Source organism: Meriones unguiculatus, chromosome 17 (assembly GCF_030254825.1).
Source record: "Meriones unguiculatus strain TT.TT164.6M chromosome 17, Bangor_MerUng_6.1, whole genome shotgun sequence".
Taxonomy (NCBI): Eukaryota; Metazoa; Chordata; class Mammalia; order Rodentia; family Muridae; genus Meriones; species Meriones unguiculatus.
The window spans coordinates 60,530,554-60,550,526 of NC_083364.1; the positions used below are offsets into that span (position 1 = coordinate 60,530,554).

The 19,973-nt window shown below is 40.8% G+C and overlaps 1 protein-coding gene across 6 annotated transcripts in view; it reads right to left on the minus strand.

The window, feature by feature from the left end:
• The window catches only part of St3gal6 (ST3 beta-galactoside alpha-2,3-sialyltransferase 6), a 54,302-nt gene that overhangs the window by 16,156 nt on the left and 18,173 nt on the right, over positions 1-19,973 (minus strand). For 5 of the 6 annotated variants that reach the window (XM_021662047.2, XM_060370593.1, XM_021662046.2 and 2 more), the window contains exons 3-4: positions 5,779-5,878; positions 992-1,075 (exon numbers count right to left, since the gene is read on the minus strand). In XM_021662047.2, coding sequence (XP_021517722.1) covers positions 992-1,075; positions 5,779-5,867 — 173 coding nt within the window. In that variant the 5' untranslated portion in view covers positions 5,868-5,878. Of the gene's footprint in view, positions 1-991; positions 1,076-5,778; positions 5,879-18,217; positions 18,299-19,973 lie in introns of all 6 variants that reach the window. The other variant, XM_060370591.1, reaches the window with a different exon arrangement.

Consider the following 19,973-nt stretch of genomic DNA (forward strand, 5'->3'; position numbering starts at 1 on the left):
TAAAATGTATTTCATTACAATTAAGTTCTGACAAAAGCCTGCTAGGTAAGTACAGGCAGTGAAGCTCTTGCTCAGAGAGGGAGCCATTAGCCCACAAATGACAAAACTGCAATCTGCACACAAGTTCAATTCCTGTTTGCAGGGAAGTAGCCCTTCACACAAACCAGGTTCCTGAACGAAGCCTTCTCAGGTTGCTGGTTTTCCTCTATTTCCAAGAAGTTAGCATGCTCCAGGAAGCATCCTTAGAGAATCCTGTACAAGTGACAAACACGTGCCTATCTGTCCCACTGAATGCAATCTTAGCTACTCACTTAGCAATCCTGAAGAAATAATAAAACTTCAGGGGAAGGAAGTCTCAAAAAAAAAAAATGTGTTATACAGTTAAACATGCCTAACTGAATTTGCCGCTGCTTTTGTTAAGTATGTGAGCCGGCCATAGGATAGACATGTTTGTGGAAGAGTAAATTGCAATTTCTGGCAGCCGTAACAATCACTCTCTAATCACATTACATGTAGCTCAGTCATTTGCATTTTATGTAGCTTGGTAAAAGTGAGGGAAAAATTCTAATTAAAAAATTCTAATTCTAAGTTAGAATTAAAACAATTCTAATAAGAATAATAATAAAAGTAAAAAAGGATGGAAGGAAGGAGGTGAGGAAAGCCTAAGGAAAGTTCATTTTTTCTGATCAAATGCAGGTAGGCCTCTCCAGGTTCACCCACATAAAAAGAATACAAGCTTCCTTAAAATATACTTTCCTTAAAATATACTCAGAGTTCATTCTGACTATAGGCACACAGCAGGATATTCAAGTCCATTACACACTTTCTTACACATCTAGTATCTACCAAGTACCAAGATTTGCATGGAAAAAGTAAACAGTGTAAAAATGACCACAAACACATTCGGCATATATTGTATGGCCAGGTTTTTTTTTTTGGTGTATTTTTTTTTGTTTTGTTTTTTGTTTTTTTCATCTATGTCTATTTTTACCTCAGGAGAGAGATGAAAGGTGGCTTTTTTTTACAATACTGGATATTGCTTTTATTCGTCTTTATTAAATCCAGAGGTGAGACCCTAGGAGAAAGAAACAGCAGCAGTGAGAAGCCAGGACCAGGATCCTGTTCAAGGAGGAACGTGTACCCCAAGAACCCACTGTGTAGCCCCCACACACATGCACACACATGCACACAGCCCTGATGGTTAACTCAGCCTTCTCCAAATCCTCAACAAGCTTGAAAACTCCTAAGTGAAAAGCAAGGGAGAACGGAAACAATCATGGCACCCTTTGGGATTAAGGAAGCAGTGATTGACAGGGTTATCTCACACTTTAGGTTTTAGAAGCCTTCAAAGGCTGGCAAAACCAAACCCAGAGCACAAGTACATGAGGCTTTTACACCCCAGGTCATATGTGGGAACACCTAGTGATAGCAGACAGTGGAAACACTGACTGAGCAGGGTTCACAGACCATTGTCTTGGGGATGTCACAGGTCATACCACTGACAGCCATATCGAATGCCCCAGGTTCTTGGCTGGTGGGGCTCCTAAATGCAGTACTTATCTCCATGACTTAAAGGGGTACTGTGAAACACAACAGGGAAAATAAATTTGAAGGAGGAGTAGGTGATGAGAGGAAATAGCCGGGGAAGAGGAAAACAACCTCACATAAGAACTCACTGATCAGCAATTCTATGGAGAATGCATGCTTTAAAAGTTAATTCAAGCGGCCGAAAGAGAAAAAGACAAAGTAAAAAATTAATCATTTTTCCCGACTATAAATAGGACTCAATATGAAGAGATGGAACCTTTTATAGACAAATAAGTTCCAGTTTTTTAAAAGTATGAAATCTCCATAATTAGAATGAGTAAGCTATTGAACTAGAAGATATAAGTCCTTATGAAACGAGATATTTAGAGAATACTGCCATGGTAAGGGCCACTTGGCTTATGAATAAGGTTAAAACATAGATGTGGTAGAGCAGCATGGCTAGCCAGAGAGCTGCATTACATTCAGTGAGTCTACCACTACATTTACAAGGTCAGAAACCCAGAAGTGACACAAAGACAGAAAATCAACAGCTGTTTTAGAATATAATGAAGACAGAGTTTAGGTACTTTGAAAACAAAGACAATCACCTGTATGTTTTTTTTTCTTTTTCATGTGTATGTGTCGTATGCATGTTACATATGTGTGGATGCACCCACATGTGTGCATGGATAAGTGGAGGCTCAAGATCACTACTGGGACTCTCGATCACTTTTATTTTGAGGCAAAGTCTAGCGCGAAAAACTAGTTCGCTAATATGGTAGTCTTGTGAGCCCAGCTGGCTCTGTAGAATTACTTGTCTCTGCCTTACAAAGCATGAGCTACAGGCGAGCTCCCACACTGTGCATTGTGGGAATCCAAAGTCTGGTCATCTTACTTGCATGACAAGTGCTTTAGCTGCTGAGTTGGTTCTGTTGTGTTTGTGTACACAAAAGGGCAACTTTGGGTATGGTTTGTCCTTAGGTACCCTCTACCTTGCTGTCTTAATCTCTCATAGAGAACTGTGGTCTACAGATTAGGTTAGGCCCATTGGCCAGTATGTACTACCACACCTGGCTGTTTACATAGAAGCTAAATGCCAGGGAACTGTATAGGGAAAAAGGAAGCCCTGAATGAATGAAGTCCTGAGTAAGTGTGCTTTTTCACATGGACATAGCCATTATCAAGGACCCCATAGCTTCTGACTCATAGGGATGGTAAAGTTTTCCTTGGGGGACTAATTCTGCCATGTTGATAGTATATGCAGAGAATGTCCACCATAGCTTTCTCCCATGATGCACTTGGCCTGAAGACTGTTCTCCTACAAAGATTGTGCCTATCAAGATTAGCTTAACCTGTCACCTTGATCCAGCTGTATGCCACCAACCCTGCCTCCTGTCTTATACTTATGTATAATCCTGCCTTCTCTTCCATCTGTATAGAATAACTTGGCCTCTCATTTCAACTATATATGCTAAACACACTGAGTTTTCATATTGCTGGGGTTTCTCTAGCAGAGAATCCAGACTATCCATCCAATCCTAGCTTTCTATCCATGTGTCCGTCTATCTGTCTTGTCATTGTTCCCTTTTTGTCCCCATCAGGTCCATACCTAAAGGCTATGGAAGGGCTTGGTACCTCAGTCCCTCTTAAGCAGTTTTGGAGGAAACAAAACCTGGTGTCATTTAATTGTATTAGCTATGATCTCCCAGGTGCTGTCAAATTCTGATGACAAAAGCAGTAGTGAATTCAAAGTCTTATTATCTTCCTTATTTCCTCTGTAATAAACAGGATGTATAGGAAAGGAGAATGGCAGGTAATCTAATCTTATGGGATTTGGAAATAACTAAGAGACATGCCTTTGGGTGGACCTTGAGGACATTTCTGGTAATGACTGAGGGGACAAGACCCTACCTACAGAGTGGATGGTACCTTCTGTCAGGTAGCCCAGATAGAAAAAGGTCAGAGGAAAAAGCAATGTAGCTTGCCTGTCCTTTTGTTTATGAGCATGTCTGTCCTTAACTAGCATAGACTCCAACTTCTTCTGTCCTCCAATGTGAACTAACACCCAGCAATTTTGAAGGTTCCTTCAGGTCTTCATCATGAGACTGGGAATGCTGAAGCTTCTGGCTTCTCAAGCTGACGGCATGACCTGAGCCTTTCTCTAGGGCAGACAGCTGCGGCTGAACTATCCAACCCCTATCATGGAAGCCATTTGAATGAATCCCCTTTTATAACGTGTGCACATTCTATGAGTTCTATTCCTCTAGAGAACCCTGCCTATTACAAATAGTAACAGCACTACAAGAAGTAACACTGCATTTTTCTTTCCTTTCTTCTACTATTAGAAGGGGGCAGACATGAAGAGAGAGAGAGTCCTGAGGGAAGATCTTCATTAAATACTTAATCAGACTTCAAAGTTCTCTGGCCCAGTATTTTAATGTCTTGAGGCTAAAACTGGAGGGCCAAACCATTCACCTAGAATTAGGTTTTCTTCCTGTAGCATTTGCCCAACCTCATTCCATGAAAAAAAAAAAAAAAAAAACCATATTTCTTCAGTGATGACGTACAGAAAGAGAAACATAGGATTTTTCCAGCTAGCTAGAAACAAACTAAGATCTCCTGTTGAAACACTGACTAAACACTGATCTAACATGGGAAGTTAAGATCTGATTTATTTGGATTTAATTGTGTAGTAACATCCGTTTAGGATTTAAAAGGTAAACGAAACGTTATTCTTAGCCAAAGGACGAAGATGGGAAATGTAAGAAACACACCTAAAAAATTTCTCTGCAGTACGCCTTAATATTTAATATTTTGTGTCAAAGCTATTTGAAACATGCTATATTTTCAAACAAAGGAAACTGAAGGTGAACTGGTACTGAGTCCAAGCACTGCTTCATTAATTCAAGGAAATGAACTATTGTGTAAACACAGAATGCTATGTCCTGAAGACACTCAAGACTATCGCTTCAATAACAGGTTGAGGCTGTGAGGGAGGCTCAAAGGCTTAGAGCATATGCTACTCTTAAAGCCGACCTCCAGTGAGTGTAGTAAGAATTCTGGAATTCTAGCTTTTTTTTATTTTTTTTAAACACAGAACTATTGTAAGAATATGTTTTCATTTTAATCCCTGCCGTGGGGATATGGAGCTGCTTTGCAGAAGCTGACTATCATTTGCCCCGTGTTCTAGCAGAGGCATGGATTTGACAGTTGCAAATGGTTTCTGCAACTGTGTGATGTTTTGGAATTCTAGGAATTTTTCAGAGGGCATATAAATGCTAAAGCCCTGGAAGGTGGGGTTGGTGGTATTTAGGAGGGCTGGTTGTGGTTTGTGAGCAGTTGTGCTCAAAACAGAAACAAGAAGAAAGAAATTAGACTCACAGATGTCTATCTCTCTTTCTTCCAGTCTATCCTTTTGTTCTATCTAGTGACAGAGAGTGAGACAGGGGGTGGGAGGTTGGAATAAAGGGTGGGAATAAAGGGTAGGGAAAGAAGAACCCACAAAATAGCTAAATCCAGCTACAGATCAGTTCTCAGCACATCTGCTAGGTTGGCTCCCAACCTTCTATAACTTCAGATCCGGGGATCCAACGCCATCTTCTGCCTTCTATTGGGTATTTACACACACGTACATAATCACACAGAAACACACACACATAATTTTTTTAAGAAATGATTTTTTTGTTTAAAAACCTGGCATGTGTATGTGTTTATGTGTTTGTATATCTGTTTGTGTGTATGTTTGTGTACGTGTGTGTGGTGTGTGTGTGTGTGCACATGTGTGTGCGGATGCGTGTGCGCACGTGCATGTGTATCTTACTGCTCTACGATTCTTCCCCTAGTTCTTTTGAGACAGATTCTCACTAGCCCTGGAACTGAACCTGATTTTTGGGTCAGGCATTACCAGTAATCTTCCCATTTCTAAACCATCCCTCCTCCCCAGTACTGGATTTACAAATGCATCAGGTCATGTGTGGTTTCCACATGTGTTCTAGCAACCTACACTCAGGTCCTCATACATGTGCAGCAAGCACTTGACCCATCCTCAGCCATCTCCCCAGACCTGCTCAACAGTTTCAAATTGCTAAAGAAACCATCTATGGCATACTGGAATGGTATACAGTGTACAGTGTACATTGAAAAGCTAGGTAATAGCCAAGATGCTACAACATAACTCTGGAAGATTCTTTAAACAAATAAGTAGAAGACTAGTTTGAATGTCATGTTTGAGTAGTTAAAGCTGAAGCTTACCCATAGTCATTTGTTCTCCACAGGATACAATGTAGTAGATAATAGAGGAAGATGGAACTCAAGAATATAACCACCAGGTACCCTCTCATGGCTGGCCTGCCTGAAACAGGATCCAAAGAGAGAAGATAGTTATTCAGAGAGTTTTTTTCACAATGGTTCACATATATGAATTAGTGAATAAATCTATAGAGAGAGAAATTGGCATGGGTCTATAACATTGAAAATGCTCAACAAATGTACAGAAAGAACACTTCTGTTTATTCTTAGTAATTTATAAAAATATGACGCAGATTTCCAACAGCCAGAAGTTCTCTAGTATCAAAGCTAGAAGATTCCCTGAAACTTTTTCATGTTAGGTAAAAGAGTAAAAGCTCCATTCAAAAACAGAATTTACATATCTTCACACCCAAAACCTTACTTCAAAAACAGAAAAAATATCTTTTTTTTTATCCTTCCCAGTGAAAAGTGAGTATGTACAGCCGAGCACGGGGTAGAACTCTGGCGGTCCTGAGGAAATGCTGGGGAAAGCTAGAGAGTCCTAAAGGGGTCAGGAACCTCACAAGAAGACCAACAGAGCCAGCTAAGCCAGTCCAATGCGGGAGTACAGAGACTGAGACAACTAAGGAGCATGCATGATCTGGACCTAGGGCCCCTGCACACATGTAACCTGGTCTTCATATGGGTCATTTGGCGGGTGGAGGGGGTGCGGTTTCTAACGTGAACTCTGTTGACTGCTTTTGGATCACTTCCCCGACAGGGCTGCCTGGCCTCAGGGGATGAAGTGACTTGATGTGCTGGGGAAGGTTAATACAGAGGGGAAGGGGGCTCCCCATTTCTGGGGGGAAAAGAAAAGGGGAAAGAAAAAGGAGGGGAGTGGAGGTTACTGGGAGGAGGGGAAAGAGGGGGCCACCCTTGGGATGTAAAGTAAATAACTAATAATTTTTTTTTAAAGTGAGTATGTGCTTCAAGATATGAATAACCATTTACTCCTCTAGGTCCTGAATTGACTTTAAATCTTATGTGTCATAGTTTCAGTGCCCAATTGTTTTAATTTTGAAAAACAAGGGGAAAAAAACTATTAAAACATTCCAACTTTTAGATGCTCCTATTAGACTTTTCAACATCACAGCATAGGTGCATCCAGCTTTGTTTTGCATCAGTGTGTTATTCATTGTACCTTTGTAAACAGAAAAAAATATAGACGACAATCTTCTCTAGGGTGTAAACATACACACAACACTTTACGGGACAGAAACATAACCAGCGGTTCTCAACCCATGGGTCGAGACCCCTTTGGGGTGGCATATCAGGTATTTACATTACTATTCATAACAGCAGCAAAACTGTAATTATGAAGCAGCAGTGAAATAATTTTACGGTTGGAGATCACCACAACATGACGAACTGTATTAAAGGGCTGCCGCATTAGGAAGGTTGATAACCAGGGGAACATTTGAAAGTATGTCTGCTGGGTACCCCTGTTCTTTTCTTCAAAAGCAAACATTAAAAACTCCTACTCTACTATGAAATTAAATGCAAAAGGCAAACACTACACATTTCTATAACATATCTTTTTATTTCAGTGAATTTAACTTTAAGCTGGTATACTGTTGCTTTGCTTCCCTTACCAAGGTACCAGATGATCTCAACCATTGCACATACCATTCCTTTCTTTCTTATCAATATCTAACAACTTCATTCCAAGCACCTGAGTATACAAAGTGAGGTCAGGCTTGGTAAGCTAGGATCAGATGGCCGGGGAGGAGGACTTCTCCTTTCAGAGGACTAGAGGAAGGGGAGAGAGAGGAAGAGGGAGGGAAGAGGGTAGGACTGGGAAGAGATGAGGGAGGGGGCTAAAACCAGGATATAAAATGAATAAATTGCAAGACAAATTTTTAATAGTAATAATAATAACAACAACAACAACAACAAGAAAGTGAGGTCAGGCTGGAATCATTTGCAGTTCCCTGTAAGGGGAAAATAAGTTAAAAGGAGGAAAATAAGTTAAGGTAAAAAGGCTTTGTTTTTAGAGTGTGTGTGTGTGTGTGTGTGTGTGTGTGTGTGTGTGTTCGTACATACACGTGTATGTGTGCATGCATATGGAGACCAGAGGACAATATAATGAGTCATTCACCCCTTTTATTTTTTTGAGACAGTGCCTAGGCTAGCTAGTCAGACAGCCCCGGCGACCTTCCAGTCCCTGCCTCCCAAGCACTAGGATTATAAATGTGTGCTACCATGCCCAGCTTTTTTACATGGATTCTGAGGGTGAAATTCATGTCCTCATGCAAGCACTCTACTGACTAAACTATGCTCTTATCCCATGGCTGCCAATCTTAAGCCATTTTTTGCCTTTGTAAATGGAACACACTAAACAAAAATTTTAGCTTTTGTCTGTTTTTCTCACTCAGGGTCATCACTGGTGCTAATGATAATGTAGGAGATTCGCTAAGTGGATGACTCCCTGGCGGAGCTTCCTGTCACTTCTGTCAGCTATTGCTCTCTGCAGCCGCCACTCCCAAGTACCATTATAATAAATTAGTTTCAAAAGACAGGAGAAAGCAGTTAAGCAAGATAGTTAGGTGCATAAACGTTAGTCTGCACAAGCTTGTGTAATTCCTGAGAAATGACATGATCCATAGCCCAAATCCACCTGAGGCCGGGGGCCTTAGGTCAAACAATTTGCTTGTAGCTCGAGAGCCCACACCTGTCTGTAAGCAAAAGGAGCCCTCAATGTCAGCAAGCTGTCACACCGTCCTGGAAAACAACTGACCACAGCCCAAGTTTGTCACCAAATAACTCACTTAAATGCTCAAAAGAAGCATTTAAATTTCTGCTCAGAATAGCGCACTTCATATAAATATCTAATAAAGACAGACTTATTAGTTGGGCGAGGTAGCACATGCCTTTAATCCCAGCACGCAGGGAGGCAGAGGTAGGTGGATCACTGTGAGTTCGAGGCCAGCCGGGTCTACAAAGCTAGTCCAGGACAGCCAAGGCTACACAGAGAAACCCTGTCTCAAAAACCAAAATAAACAAACAAACAAAACCTTACCAGTATCTTATCAGCAAAATTTTAAAAAAATATAGTTACACTTAAAGGTCTAGAAAAGGATGTCAGTATTGAGCATTCAATAGTCTATCAAAACATACCATTGGGGTAATTTTATAAAGGACGGTACAATGTGCAAAAGAGAATCCTGGTACGGTCTTGTTTTTCACTCATTAATGTGTGGTTTTACTGAAAACAAAGAAGTATAAGAAAATGTTTTCCCCCTTCTCCAAAACATTAACCAAACCTGCTTTTGAGGAGGTGTTGTACACAGCACCTGGGGAAAAAAAAAATTGAGGAAGCTTAGGTAGTTTCTAGAATTTCATGGCCAACTTAAAGCTTTGATATTCAAGGTGCAAAGTAGGCCAGGGCCAACCAGAATATCCTGGCAAGAAACATGTATGGTCCCTCTGTTTTTTTGTTTTGTTTTGTTTTGTTTTTTTCCCATGGGGAAGAAGAAAGCTTCCACAAATAGAATAATTCACTAACTGTAATCCCGTAAATGGAATGACTATGTTGCTCTGAGCAAAAGGATTCGAAGGAAAACCAGCCAGGATTTTGTAGAGGACGTGTGCTTGAAAAAGTCATAGGGTCTGGAATGCAACTCCCACATAACAAACAAGCACATTTTAAGAGTCTGACATTAAACATGAAGGGTAGCCGACTCTGGAGCAGAGGTGCCCTTCAAACCAGGGTATAACAAAGCCACCGCTACTTTAACATGTGGGCTGGGGGCTGTGAGGAAGTCAGAACTCATCTACAGAGGGCACATGGTTGATACTCTTTTCAGTGCATAAATGATTTTCAAGAACCAAATTAAGCAGTTTGGGCTGAATGGTTCACTCTGTAACATGCTTGCTACGCACATTACTGTTTGAGGACCTGAGTTCATACCTCCAAAAAAGCAGGAGTTGGTGTTTTCTCTAACTTTGGCACTCTGTGGGGTTGTGGTCAGAAACAGACGGATCCCTGGAGCTTGCTGACCAACCAGTATAGCCAAACAGCTGAACCTTAGGTTCAGTGAAAGACCTGGCCTCAAAAAAATGAGGAAAGAGATTGAGAAAGACACCCGATGTTGACCTTTGCCCTGCATACACACAGAAGTACCTCTCTCTCTCTCTCACATACATACACATGCACACACACGCACACATACAGTTTTCTTTTTAGATAACAGCTTCCTCTTCTCTTCAGTAACAAAAGTTTACATTGAGGTTCTAAATTCACAGATGACCTGTAAACATTGCCTGTAAGGGTCACAATAAGCTAGCCAAGTGGCTATGTGGATATGATCCTCTTAATGAGTGAAGAAAATACAGGTACATCATACAATTTAACAGAGAGAGAAAGAGTTTAGTCTGTCCCTTAGAAGGGTCACCTTGTCATCTCAAGATACAAGGCAAGAGGAGAACCCAAAAGAGAGAATGGTAATCTAAGACTTCCTCACGGTGCTTTGTTGACTTTGTTTTGGAAGCGCAGATAACACTAAGGGAAGCTTTCTCTACAGCAAAGACCAAGGGTCAGGACCAGCCAGGGTAAGATGGAAGTCACTCAACAAGTTAGCACATTTGAGCATGGGATTATGGGATTCTTTAAGCATTCTTTAAAAAAAAAAAAAAAGCATGGAAGGAAGGATTACAAGTCTGTTGTGTGCACATTTTCCTGGGGCACATTTAATGTGGTATATATAACATTGTCTAAAGAGACAAACATGTGAGTACCACGTTTGTTCCACTTGTTATTTTTGTTGTTGTTGCTCTAGAATTCAGGACTGAACCCAGGATGCGTATGCCTGCATGGTATATGCATGTCTGCAGACAGAGGCACCTGTGCATGCACAGGGAGGCCACGGAGCCCTGGGTGATCTCACATTCTCTGCCTAGCTTCTTTGAGATAAAATGAAAGACTATCAGGGGAAAATGGGAACATAAAGATTTCATTAATTTAAGCAAAAATATTGCTTAGTATATACTGTTTAAGTATACTTATATACTTGAATTGTTTATAGGTACACACTGTTTAAGTCCAAGTATACGCTGTTTATCAGGAGTGGTAAATTTCTCTCACAGTAACAGGATAGTTTGTCCCCATTAAAATAAGTTAACCAGCTGGGCATGTAGATCGGTTGCAGAACATGGATTTTTTTTTTTTTAAAGACAAAATAAGTGTTTTTATTTCAACATGAAGCTTCCCAAGCATAATAAGAAATATTCTGTATCTTCTGCTATCCAGGTCTTATAAATGATGGTTATTACATTTCATAGAGGATAACAATAATATAAATAATATCTGTATGTTAAAAGCTAATATTCATGACAGTAATCTTATGTTCATATTTTGATATACTTGACATATTTTATATTGATATGTCCTCATTTTTTTGCTTTTTTAAATTTGTATTAATTATAGTTTATTCACTTTATATCTCATCTGTAGCTCCCTCCCTCCCTCTTCTCCACCCATCCCCTCCCCCAGTCCACTGATGGGGAAGGTCCTCCTCCCCTTCCTGGGATTCTTAATGCACACAACAGTCTGAGGATCACTACTCTGGGATTCACTAGAGAAGCATGAGATAGAAAAAGAAAATTATTGGGTTTGTTGGAATATAGAGACCATAACAGATGGTAAAGTAAATGTCCCCAAATATGACATCCGGTGACCTGAAAGCTGGCATTCCTTTTTATTTTAAATCTTAGCACAGGGCCCGTCACACAGAAGTGGCTACGTAGATGGGTACTGGATATACTTACAAATATCAGAACTCAATGCTCTGTACTAATTTCTCACTGTAAGTGCCTAGCATGCGGCACATGCCCAAGGAGTAGTGATGACACATATTCGTTGAAAAGTTAGCACTGGCATGTGCCGAAGCATCTGGGGAAGGGTTCTGGCGTCTCGTCACCCGCCACCTTACAAGGACCCTGCGAGCGTACACAATTCCTGTTAGAGATGAGGAAACTGAGGGCTGAGAGACGTTTGCCCCGACATGTAACAGAACCATGACTCAACCTGTATCTATCATGCCAGGATCCTTATACACCCAGCCTCTGCCGGGGCACCCCTTCACAGATGAGCAGTTCTGTACTTCTGACACCAGATCAAACATTACAGGATGTTTCTCTAATGGTCAAGCCTACGCATTTCTTCTGCGGAATTAACTCAATGTTAGTAAAATGGAGAAAGTTCAAGGCTCTGACACAAATTCTGCTGAAATTAAACCCTATTATTCTCAACCCTGTTCCTTCCAACCTCGCCCTCCCCACTAGTGTTGTCTGTAGAAACAAAGCAAACCCTATAAAATGGCACTAGAAAAAGGGCCATTTTTTTTCCCCTTTGGGGGCCTCCTAATGTTTTCTCCAGCCAAAGGAAGCTTTTGGCTAATTTAAACAGCCAAAAAGAAGAAAACACGTTCACCAATAGTGAAAACTCCCTAAGTACAAAAAGCAGAATCAGCCATGCTGTTCGCTTTTTCTCAGCGCTGGGGCATTCGCAGACCCCTGCTGTCTGGTTTCTAGGATCCCACTTCCTCTTGGCCTTTCTACAGAGGCTTCTGAAAGTCCATTTGTAGGCTAAGCCACCCAAGCTCTGGTGCTGGTCTTTGTTCAAAAAGACAACCTGCAGAGCCCAGGGCTGCAGCTCAACAGTTTGATCAGTTTCCTGCAGACAGCATCCGTTTGCAAAGCTGGTTCCTAACGCTCGACTCTGACATTAGCTCCCTCTTTCCTCATACCTGCACTCATTTATTCATATTCTCTCTCACTTGCTCTTCTCCCCAGCAGCCTGGCAGCCAAACCCTTTTTTTTCTTTTTCTTTTTTTTTTTTTTTTTTGTAGGTTAATAAGGTCTTAAACCATGTCCCGTGCTCTCTGTGGCAAAGCTTTCTTGTGCTTCCTGCTTGGTCAGTGATACATGACTTAACTGTTCACACAAGGCCTGATCTCATACCCAGTCTGTGGCTGTTAAGACCTAATAAATAACATATCTCTGCAAGTTTAAAAAAAAAAATTAGCCTCCTAGCTCCATGCATCCCTGTGGGCACCCAACACCATGATTTTAAGCCCTGCTGACACCTGTGTCCATTCAGCCCTCCCAGGGGCCTTCCTCCATTCGGCTATCCTCAGCTCACACTACCACATTCAAAACTGCCCGGAATGAGGCCAACCGACCTCACATCCTGCCTTCCTCCCCCTCTGCACTTCTTGGTTTCTGACTGTTCTCTGCAATTACATACTCGTGTGAAGAAACCGACAAAACTTGAGTCTGTGTTAATTTCGAATATTTAGCTCCAGCCCTGAGCGCAGTCTCTTAGACCCAGCCATCTCTGCTTAGCCCATGTCTTACTGGAAACACTGGACCCCACTTTGACAGAGGGAAAAGCCTCAGTCTTCTTCAACTCACAACCCTCCTTTGAAGCGCAGTCATTATTTTACCTGATGGTCCCAACCTGTGGGGATGACCGTCTAACCTACTGAGGCCCTTGATCGGGCGGAGGCCACGGCCATTAATTAACAGCACAGTTTATGATGCATACAGTAAATACATAACATGGTATTAAGCACTTTTGCATATAATATAATAAGTCAAGAGTTTTAAAATCCTCAGTGAAATTGTTTAATACTCCAAGCAGTGGTCAGAATTCAAACTGGCAACTGTCTGATTTCACAGCCCACAATTTTAAACTATATATTAAATAAAACTATAACAACTATTTAACTATAACACTGTGAGCCATAATAACTGTATTTTTTAACCATAATACTATGAACTTAATGATAACATTTTAAAATTAAAACAAAAGAGACTGGGGTGTAGCTCAGTGGCAACGCACGTATTTAGCATATATGAGGCCCTAGATTCAATTTCCAACACTAAGCAAATAAAAAGTAATGTTATAATACACATTAAGTAAATGTTTATTAAAATACACCGACTTAGAAACACTAATCTATCTCAAAGAGATAGTTTAAGGCACTGATGGAATTTTCTGCTAGAAACATCTGACAGTTTTCCATAGGCCATAGTTAAAGAGCTAAAGCACATACACAATAATGTGCCTGGTTATACCAAAAGAACTACTTCCTTAAATATGAAGTTATTAACTACTGTTATTTGATCAAAAAATATCAAAAAGGGGAAAACACCTACAAATGAACCAATACAAAATTATTACTTCCAGAACTCAGGGAGGCAGGAACAAGTGGATCTCTGCGAGTTTGAGGCCACCCTAGTCCATAAATCAAGTCCAGGACAGCCAAGGCTACACAGAGAAAGCCTGTTAAAAAAAAAAAATTATAACTTGATTTTTATCCCCCCCAAAAAAATTTTTTGAGTAGTCTTAAAACTGTCCCCAACTACATAAATTCTGGCCAATTTCTAAAGCCACAGCTGTTTCCCTCTTCAGGGCAGAAAGGCAGCATCATACATAATTTTCTTTGTTTCTCGTCACTCATCCACCAGTTGTTTAGATAATGAGCTAATCTTCAGCCACACACTCTTCTCTTTCAGTCTATGCAGAAAGCCAGTGCTTTGCCAAGTAGATTTCATCATGTGCGGATGCAGACAGCTTGCTTTATCTACTTGAACGTAAGCTGCCACTGCCAAAACAGATGACCAAATCCCGCCCTCCCAACCCCCATTTACAGGGAACACGCTCATGGCAAACATGAAGAGGAAGCACTTTCAGCAGAATTCTTATTTTTAATATCACAGCTGGACATGAAAACCACTCAGTTAACAGCAACCGTATTGGATGCTAAAAATAAATGAACTAAAGTTCCTGTTTTCAGAACCTCTCACTTGATACTCTGCTCCACTGCTCATACACAAGGAAGTTTTCAGGAGGCTTCCTTCTTATGCTTCCTCTGTGTAAGCCTATTCTTTCTCTTCCATCTTTCTCTCCCTCTCTCTTCTCTTCTCTCTCTCTTTCTCTCTGTGTTTGTGTGTGTTTGTGTGTTTCTCCCTCCTCTCAGGAACCTACCCACCCCACCCTTCTCTCCCCCCCTCTCCCCCCCTCTCTCCCCCTCTCCCTCTCTCCCCCCTCCCCCTCCCTCTCCATCTCTCTCTCTCTGAGACAGGGTTTCTCTGTGTGGCCCTGTATGTCCTGAAACTCACTCTGTTGACTAGGCTTGCCTCAAATTCAAGAGTTCTGCCTGGCTCTGCCTCTCCTATGCTGGGATTAAAGGTTTGTGCCACCAGTGCCTGGTGATTCACTTGTTTTAGAGTGGATTTTTTTCTTTTTGAGACAGGTTTTCATTTAGCCCGGGCTTGCCTCAATTTCACTATTACAGCAGAAGCTAAACTTGAACTCCTGATTCTCCTGCCTCCACCTCTCAAGGCCTGGGATTATTAGCATGAGCCATCGCAGCTGGCCTATTTTCCTACTTTAATATTCAATTGGAAGATACCAGCTGCAAAAAGCATTTGATAACTTAAATGCATGACTGTTTAATTTTAAAAATTAGTTGTATAATGGAAATTATATAACTCATCAGTTTAATTGTACAATTTGAAGAGGTTCGGAGAATGTAGACAATCTTGTAACAAGCACCAATGTGAGGATACCAAATGTTTTTCAGCAAATCCCAAACTCCCTTTGTTTCATTCAGCTCCCTGCCCCTTCTTTCTGATTCCTCACAAACGGATGACATCACTATAGTTTTTACATCTCTATAGAATATATATGCATAAATACATGACTATATAATTTCATAGTGATGCAGCCACAAAAGGTATTCCTTATTCACGCTAATATAATGCTTTAAAAGCACATTCATTGCTCCTGCTTGTACCAAGTTTGCATTGCTAGATAGTATTCCACTGTGGCTAGGGATACAGGAATTGATTTACCATTTCCCTGGAAAGAGAGATTGAATTTCTTTGCAGATCTTTGTTTACTGTAAATAAACTACAGTGAACATTCAAATATAGCTCTTTGGGTAGAAACATGTTTTATGTGCCAGTTGGTTTTCATCAACCTGACACAAACCAGAGTCACCTGTGAAGAGGGAAATTCAAAGAATTGCCTCATCAGACTGGCTTCCGGGCCTGTCTGTGGGCATTTTCTTGATTGCTGACTGGAGTGGAAGGGGCCAGCTCACTGTGGCTCTGAATTACGTAAGAAACCGAGCTGGGCAAGTCATGTGTGCTGGCTAGTTTTACGCCACCTTGGCACAGGCTAGAGTCATCTGGGAAGAGGGAAGCTCAGTGGAGAAAATGACCCCACTGGGTTGTCCTATGTGTGAGCCTGAACTGCATTTTCTGCATTGATGGACTGTGGGACCAGCCCACTGAAGCTGATAACCACTCCTGACCAAGTGGGTCTGGGTTGTTTAGGAATGCAGGCTGAGCAAGCCATGGGAGCAAGCCCCTACGCACTGCCCCTCCATAGTCTCTTCAGTGCCTCACACTATGGATCCTGCCTTGATTTCCTTCTCTGGCTTCCTTCTGTGATTGACTGAACCTATAAAGCCAAATAAACCCTTTCCTCCCATGTTTGTTTTGGTCAGTGTTTTATCAGAGCAACAGAAATCACACTAAAATGGTACAGTAAATATTTTTAACTGTATACAAAGAGTTTACATTGCATTTTGATACCAATTTTTAAACATATTTGCTTCAGTCAGTTGAAATGGAAATAGATATATGTATGTATATGTATATATATATATCTAAGTTACAGGTGCTATTGAATAACACGAAAGTCACTAACAAAGATGCTCTAAATGTATTAGTAATGATAATACATTGATTATATACATATAAACATGATGCATATGTTCCCAAGGATGAAGAAAACAGCAGTCGGTGTGGTACTGAAGTTAAACTACACAAATTCAAAAATCATTCTGGTTATCTGTCACCAATAAAGAAAAACATGTGGAGTGCCTTTCTCTGGCACTCCAGTGTGGTCCACAGTACACATGGCCCTGGCACTCCAGTGTGGTCCAGAGTCCGAATCACCAGCAATGCACCCTTGCCCTCTCTGGTCCTGTGAGTCAGCAGATGTCTGAGCGATGTTTGCTAGAAAAGCACCGCTGAAGTCAGAGGAAAGGGCACAGGTCCCCGGTGAGAAGCTCAGGGCCTCATGCAAACCATGGGTTTTGAGATTTTACAAGTTCCTTAACTCCCATGCTTCCACCTACAGGCATCCTACAAAATAGCAAATGAACGGAATTTTCTCAGAAGAAACAAATTAAACACCCACCCTTTAAGGATAAGAGGGCTTGAAGAAAAGATTCGCTCACCATAGCAAGCAGGAAATGTCTGTGGTTTACTTGTAAACACAGCAGACACAATTGTTCCTCCATAAGTGACAGTTTCATACCCTACCTACTACGGCTGCCCCATGATACTAGTGGTGTTTTGAGAAGGAAATATGTAGAACTCTACTCTTGACCCTGAAATTCAATCCTCAGGACCCAAATGGTGAAAGCAGAAAACCAACTTCTGTAAGTTGTCCTTTGGCCACGTCTTGCTTTCTGTCTCTGTCTCTCACACACACACATATTAAACAAACAATTAGATAAATAAATGGAAATGTGATTTAGAGGTCTTTTTAAAGTGCCAAACACATCACCATTCCAACACTGACAAAAGCATTTTCAGTTACTGCTATATAGTACAACTATATCCAGGAATTTCAATCTTAGACCTAGGAAGGGTTCAAAAACTTAGAGGACACTCAGACAGAATGAGGCCTTATATACTAAATCACAGTAGAGACAGTGAGGATTATAAGAATTAGAAATGTAAAAATCTGTCAAAAGTGTTTAGCCTTAAGAAACAGAGTCGGGGCATAGCAGAGCATTTTTATGTGGATTAAAACTCCTCCCCATGGCACAACTCCTGTTCCACAGTGAAGGTACAGTAGTATTTACTTACTCGAGAATAAACAAATCAAAAAGAATGATACAGTTGACACTACTGGTCTTTCTTTTAATCCAGGTCTCTCTAATCTCTAAGGTGTTAAACATCTGGCCCACTTCTCTGTGGGTGATGCTGAGAGAGCCTGGGCTGTATATCACTCCTCTCTGCCTGTGCTTCTAGATCTCCACTTCTACCTCTGCCCAATCACATTCAGGCTCTCTGGCTATCTTAAATCTTCTCTCCCAAGCCCTCATTCTCATTCCATCTCACTCAGCTACTCTTAATGATCTCCAATCCTCCCTTTACAACAGCCCATATGTTAGAGCTGGTATAAAACTCTCAAAGTACAGTCTCCATCTTGCCATTGCACCCACAGTGAAACTTTCACTGGCTATCTGCCAAATTCACATAACATCACTAAGCCCAGAATTCTAGACTTCTATAATTTGGACCTTCCATTCCATCCTCTTCTTGATGCAATTTACAGTTTGTAGGCAGCACCATTATTGGGTGTTAAGATTACCTGTTTGGTAACTGAATCCTTAGATCTGAGTCTTGGCAATTCCTCTGAGTTTACTTAGCCTTTTTTATGTCTTATTTTCCTCTGCAAAACAGAGAATAATGATGCTACATAACTGAAGTGAAGTATTACAAGTAATAAATGTAATGTAAGCATCTGGCAGATAAGAATTTTTTAAATCTTATTTTAATTTTTTTTTTAGAATTGAATACACCAAGTCTACCCAAAGCCATCTTGAAAATACCGAAGGTAAAGATCTTACAGAAAAAGTGGTGTATTGATAATAGCTTCAAAAGTTAAGTTTCCATTGCCACAGTAACGATTACGTCTGTACACTAATTTTGACATTTCTAAGCATCTATTAATCATTCCAAAAACAGCAGTGCCAACTCTTTGGCCAAATTCAAATTAAATCCTTTTTCTAGGGAACCATATCTTTTTATGGTTTTCATAATAAAACTACACAGATACTAAGAAATTAAAAAAAAGCAAGGTAATTCAGATTTATAATTAGCATTTCATTTTTTTCCTTTTCCTCTTGAAGAAGGTGTCCTGTTCACTAGCTGTCCTCAAGCTCACTTTATATCATAAACTGAATGATCCTTCTGCCTCCACTTCCCAATTGATGGGATTTTGGCGTTTATCATCACACCTAAAAATAAAATCAAGAACTTTACAAATAATCTAAGTTGGTAAATAAAATAGGCTCATCTTAGACTGAGATCACTTATGTGGAGAGTTCTAGATGTGGAAGCGAATACTACAACTCAACAAGTTTAACAAGATAAGGATGAAGACTGAAAATCATATGAGCTCAAGCGCAGAAAATGGATAGAGAAGAAAAAATGTGGCAGGCAGTAGTTTGCTTTCTATCACTCAGATAAAGGCAATTTGGGAAGGTAAGGGATTATTTCACAACACAGATTACAATCAGTCACCAAGGAGAAGACAGGGAAGAAACCTGGAGGCAGGATCCCAAGCGGAGGCTTACTGGCTTGCTCCCCACAACTTTCTCATACAACATAGAACCGCCTGCCTCAAAGCAGCACAGCCCACAGTGGAGGCCATTTTCTGAGATGAGCTTTCCTCTTTCAAAACAACCCCAGCCTGTTGCGCTGACAACAACCCACCAGCACAGAGGACAACAATAGCTAAAACTTACTGAACCCTTATCTGGCAAAACTGTTCTGAATGCTCTAGACGTAGAAATCTTTAGTTGTCAGAATCACCCTCTAGAAAGGGCTACACTACAGAGAGACACTACAGAGAGGGTAAAAACCTGACCAGAAACACTACTGAAGACCAGAAAAACACAGCAGAACTGGAACTTGAAACTATGTTAATTTTTTTTTTCATTATTAAAAGGACTCTCAAAATCCTCCTATCTCCCTGATGCCAGAAAATGTAAAGACTGACAAAACAGCAAAGTCAAGATTACAGGCCAGATTCCATTAAGAAATTGCCAGCAGGAGGCAACAGGATCTTATCCTCCACATCTAAATTCTAGATAGTTAAGTGCAGTCCAAATCTTGTGACCTAGGGGTATCCTGGGCTGGGGTGGAGCTATGAAACACCACAAATAATCTCAGCAGTAATAAACAGGAAACTCCCATGGACCAAAATTTAACAGCATGACGAATATTTAAAGTGTCCATGCTGCTAAAACATAATGTTCTCAATCAAGATGTGTCCTGCACAAAAAGATCTCCAAAGAAGACAGAACTGTTGGGTGGTTACCAACCTGTAGGTCTCCACCCCT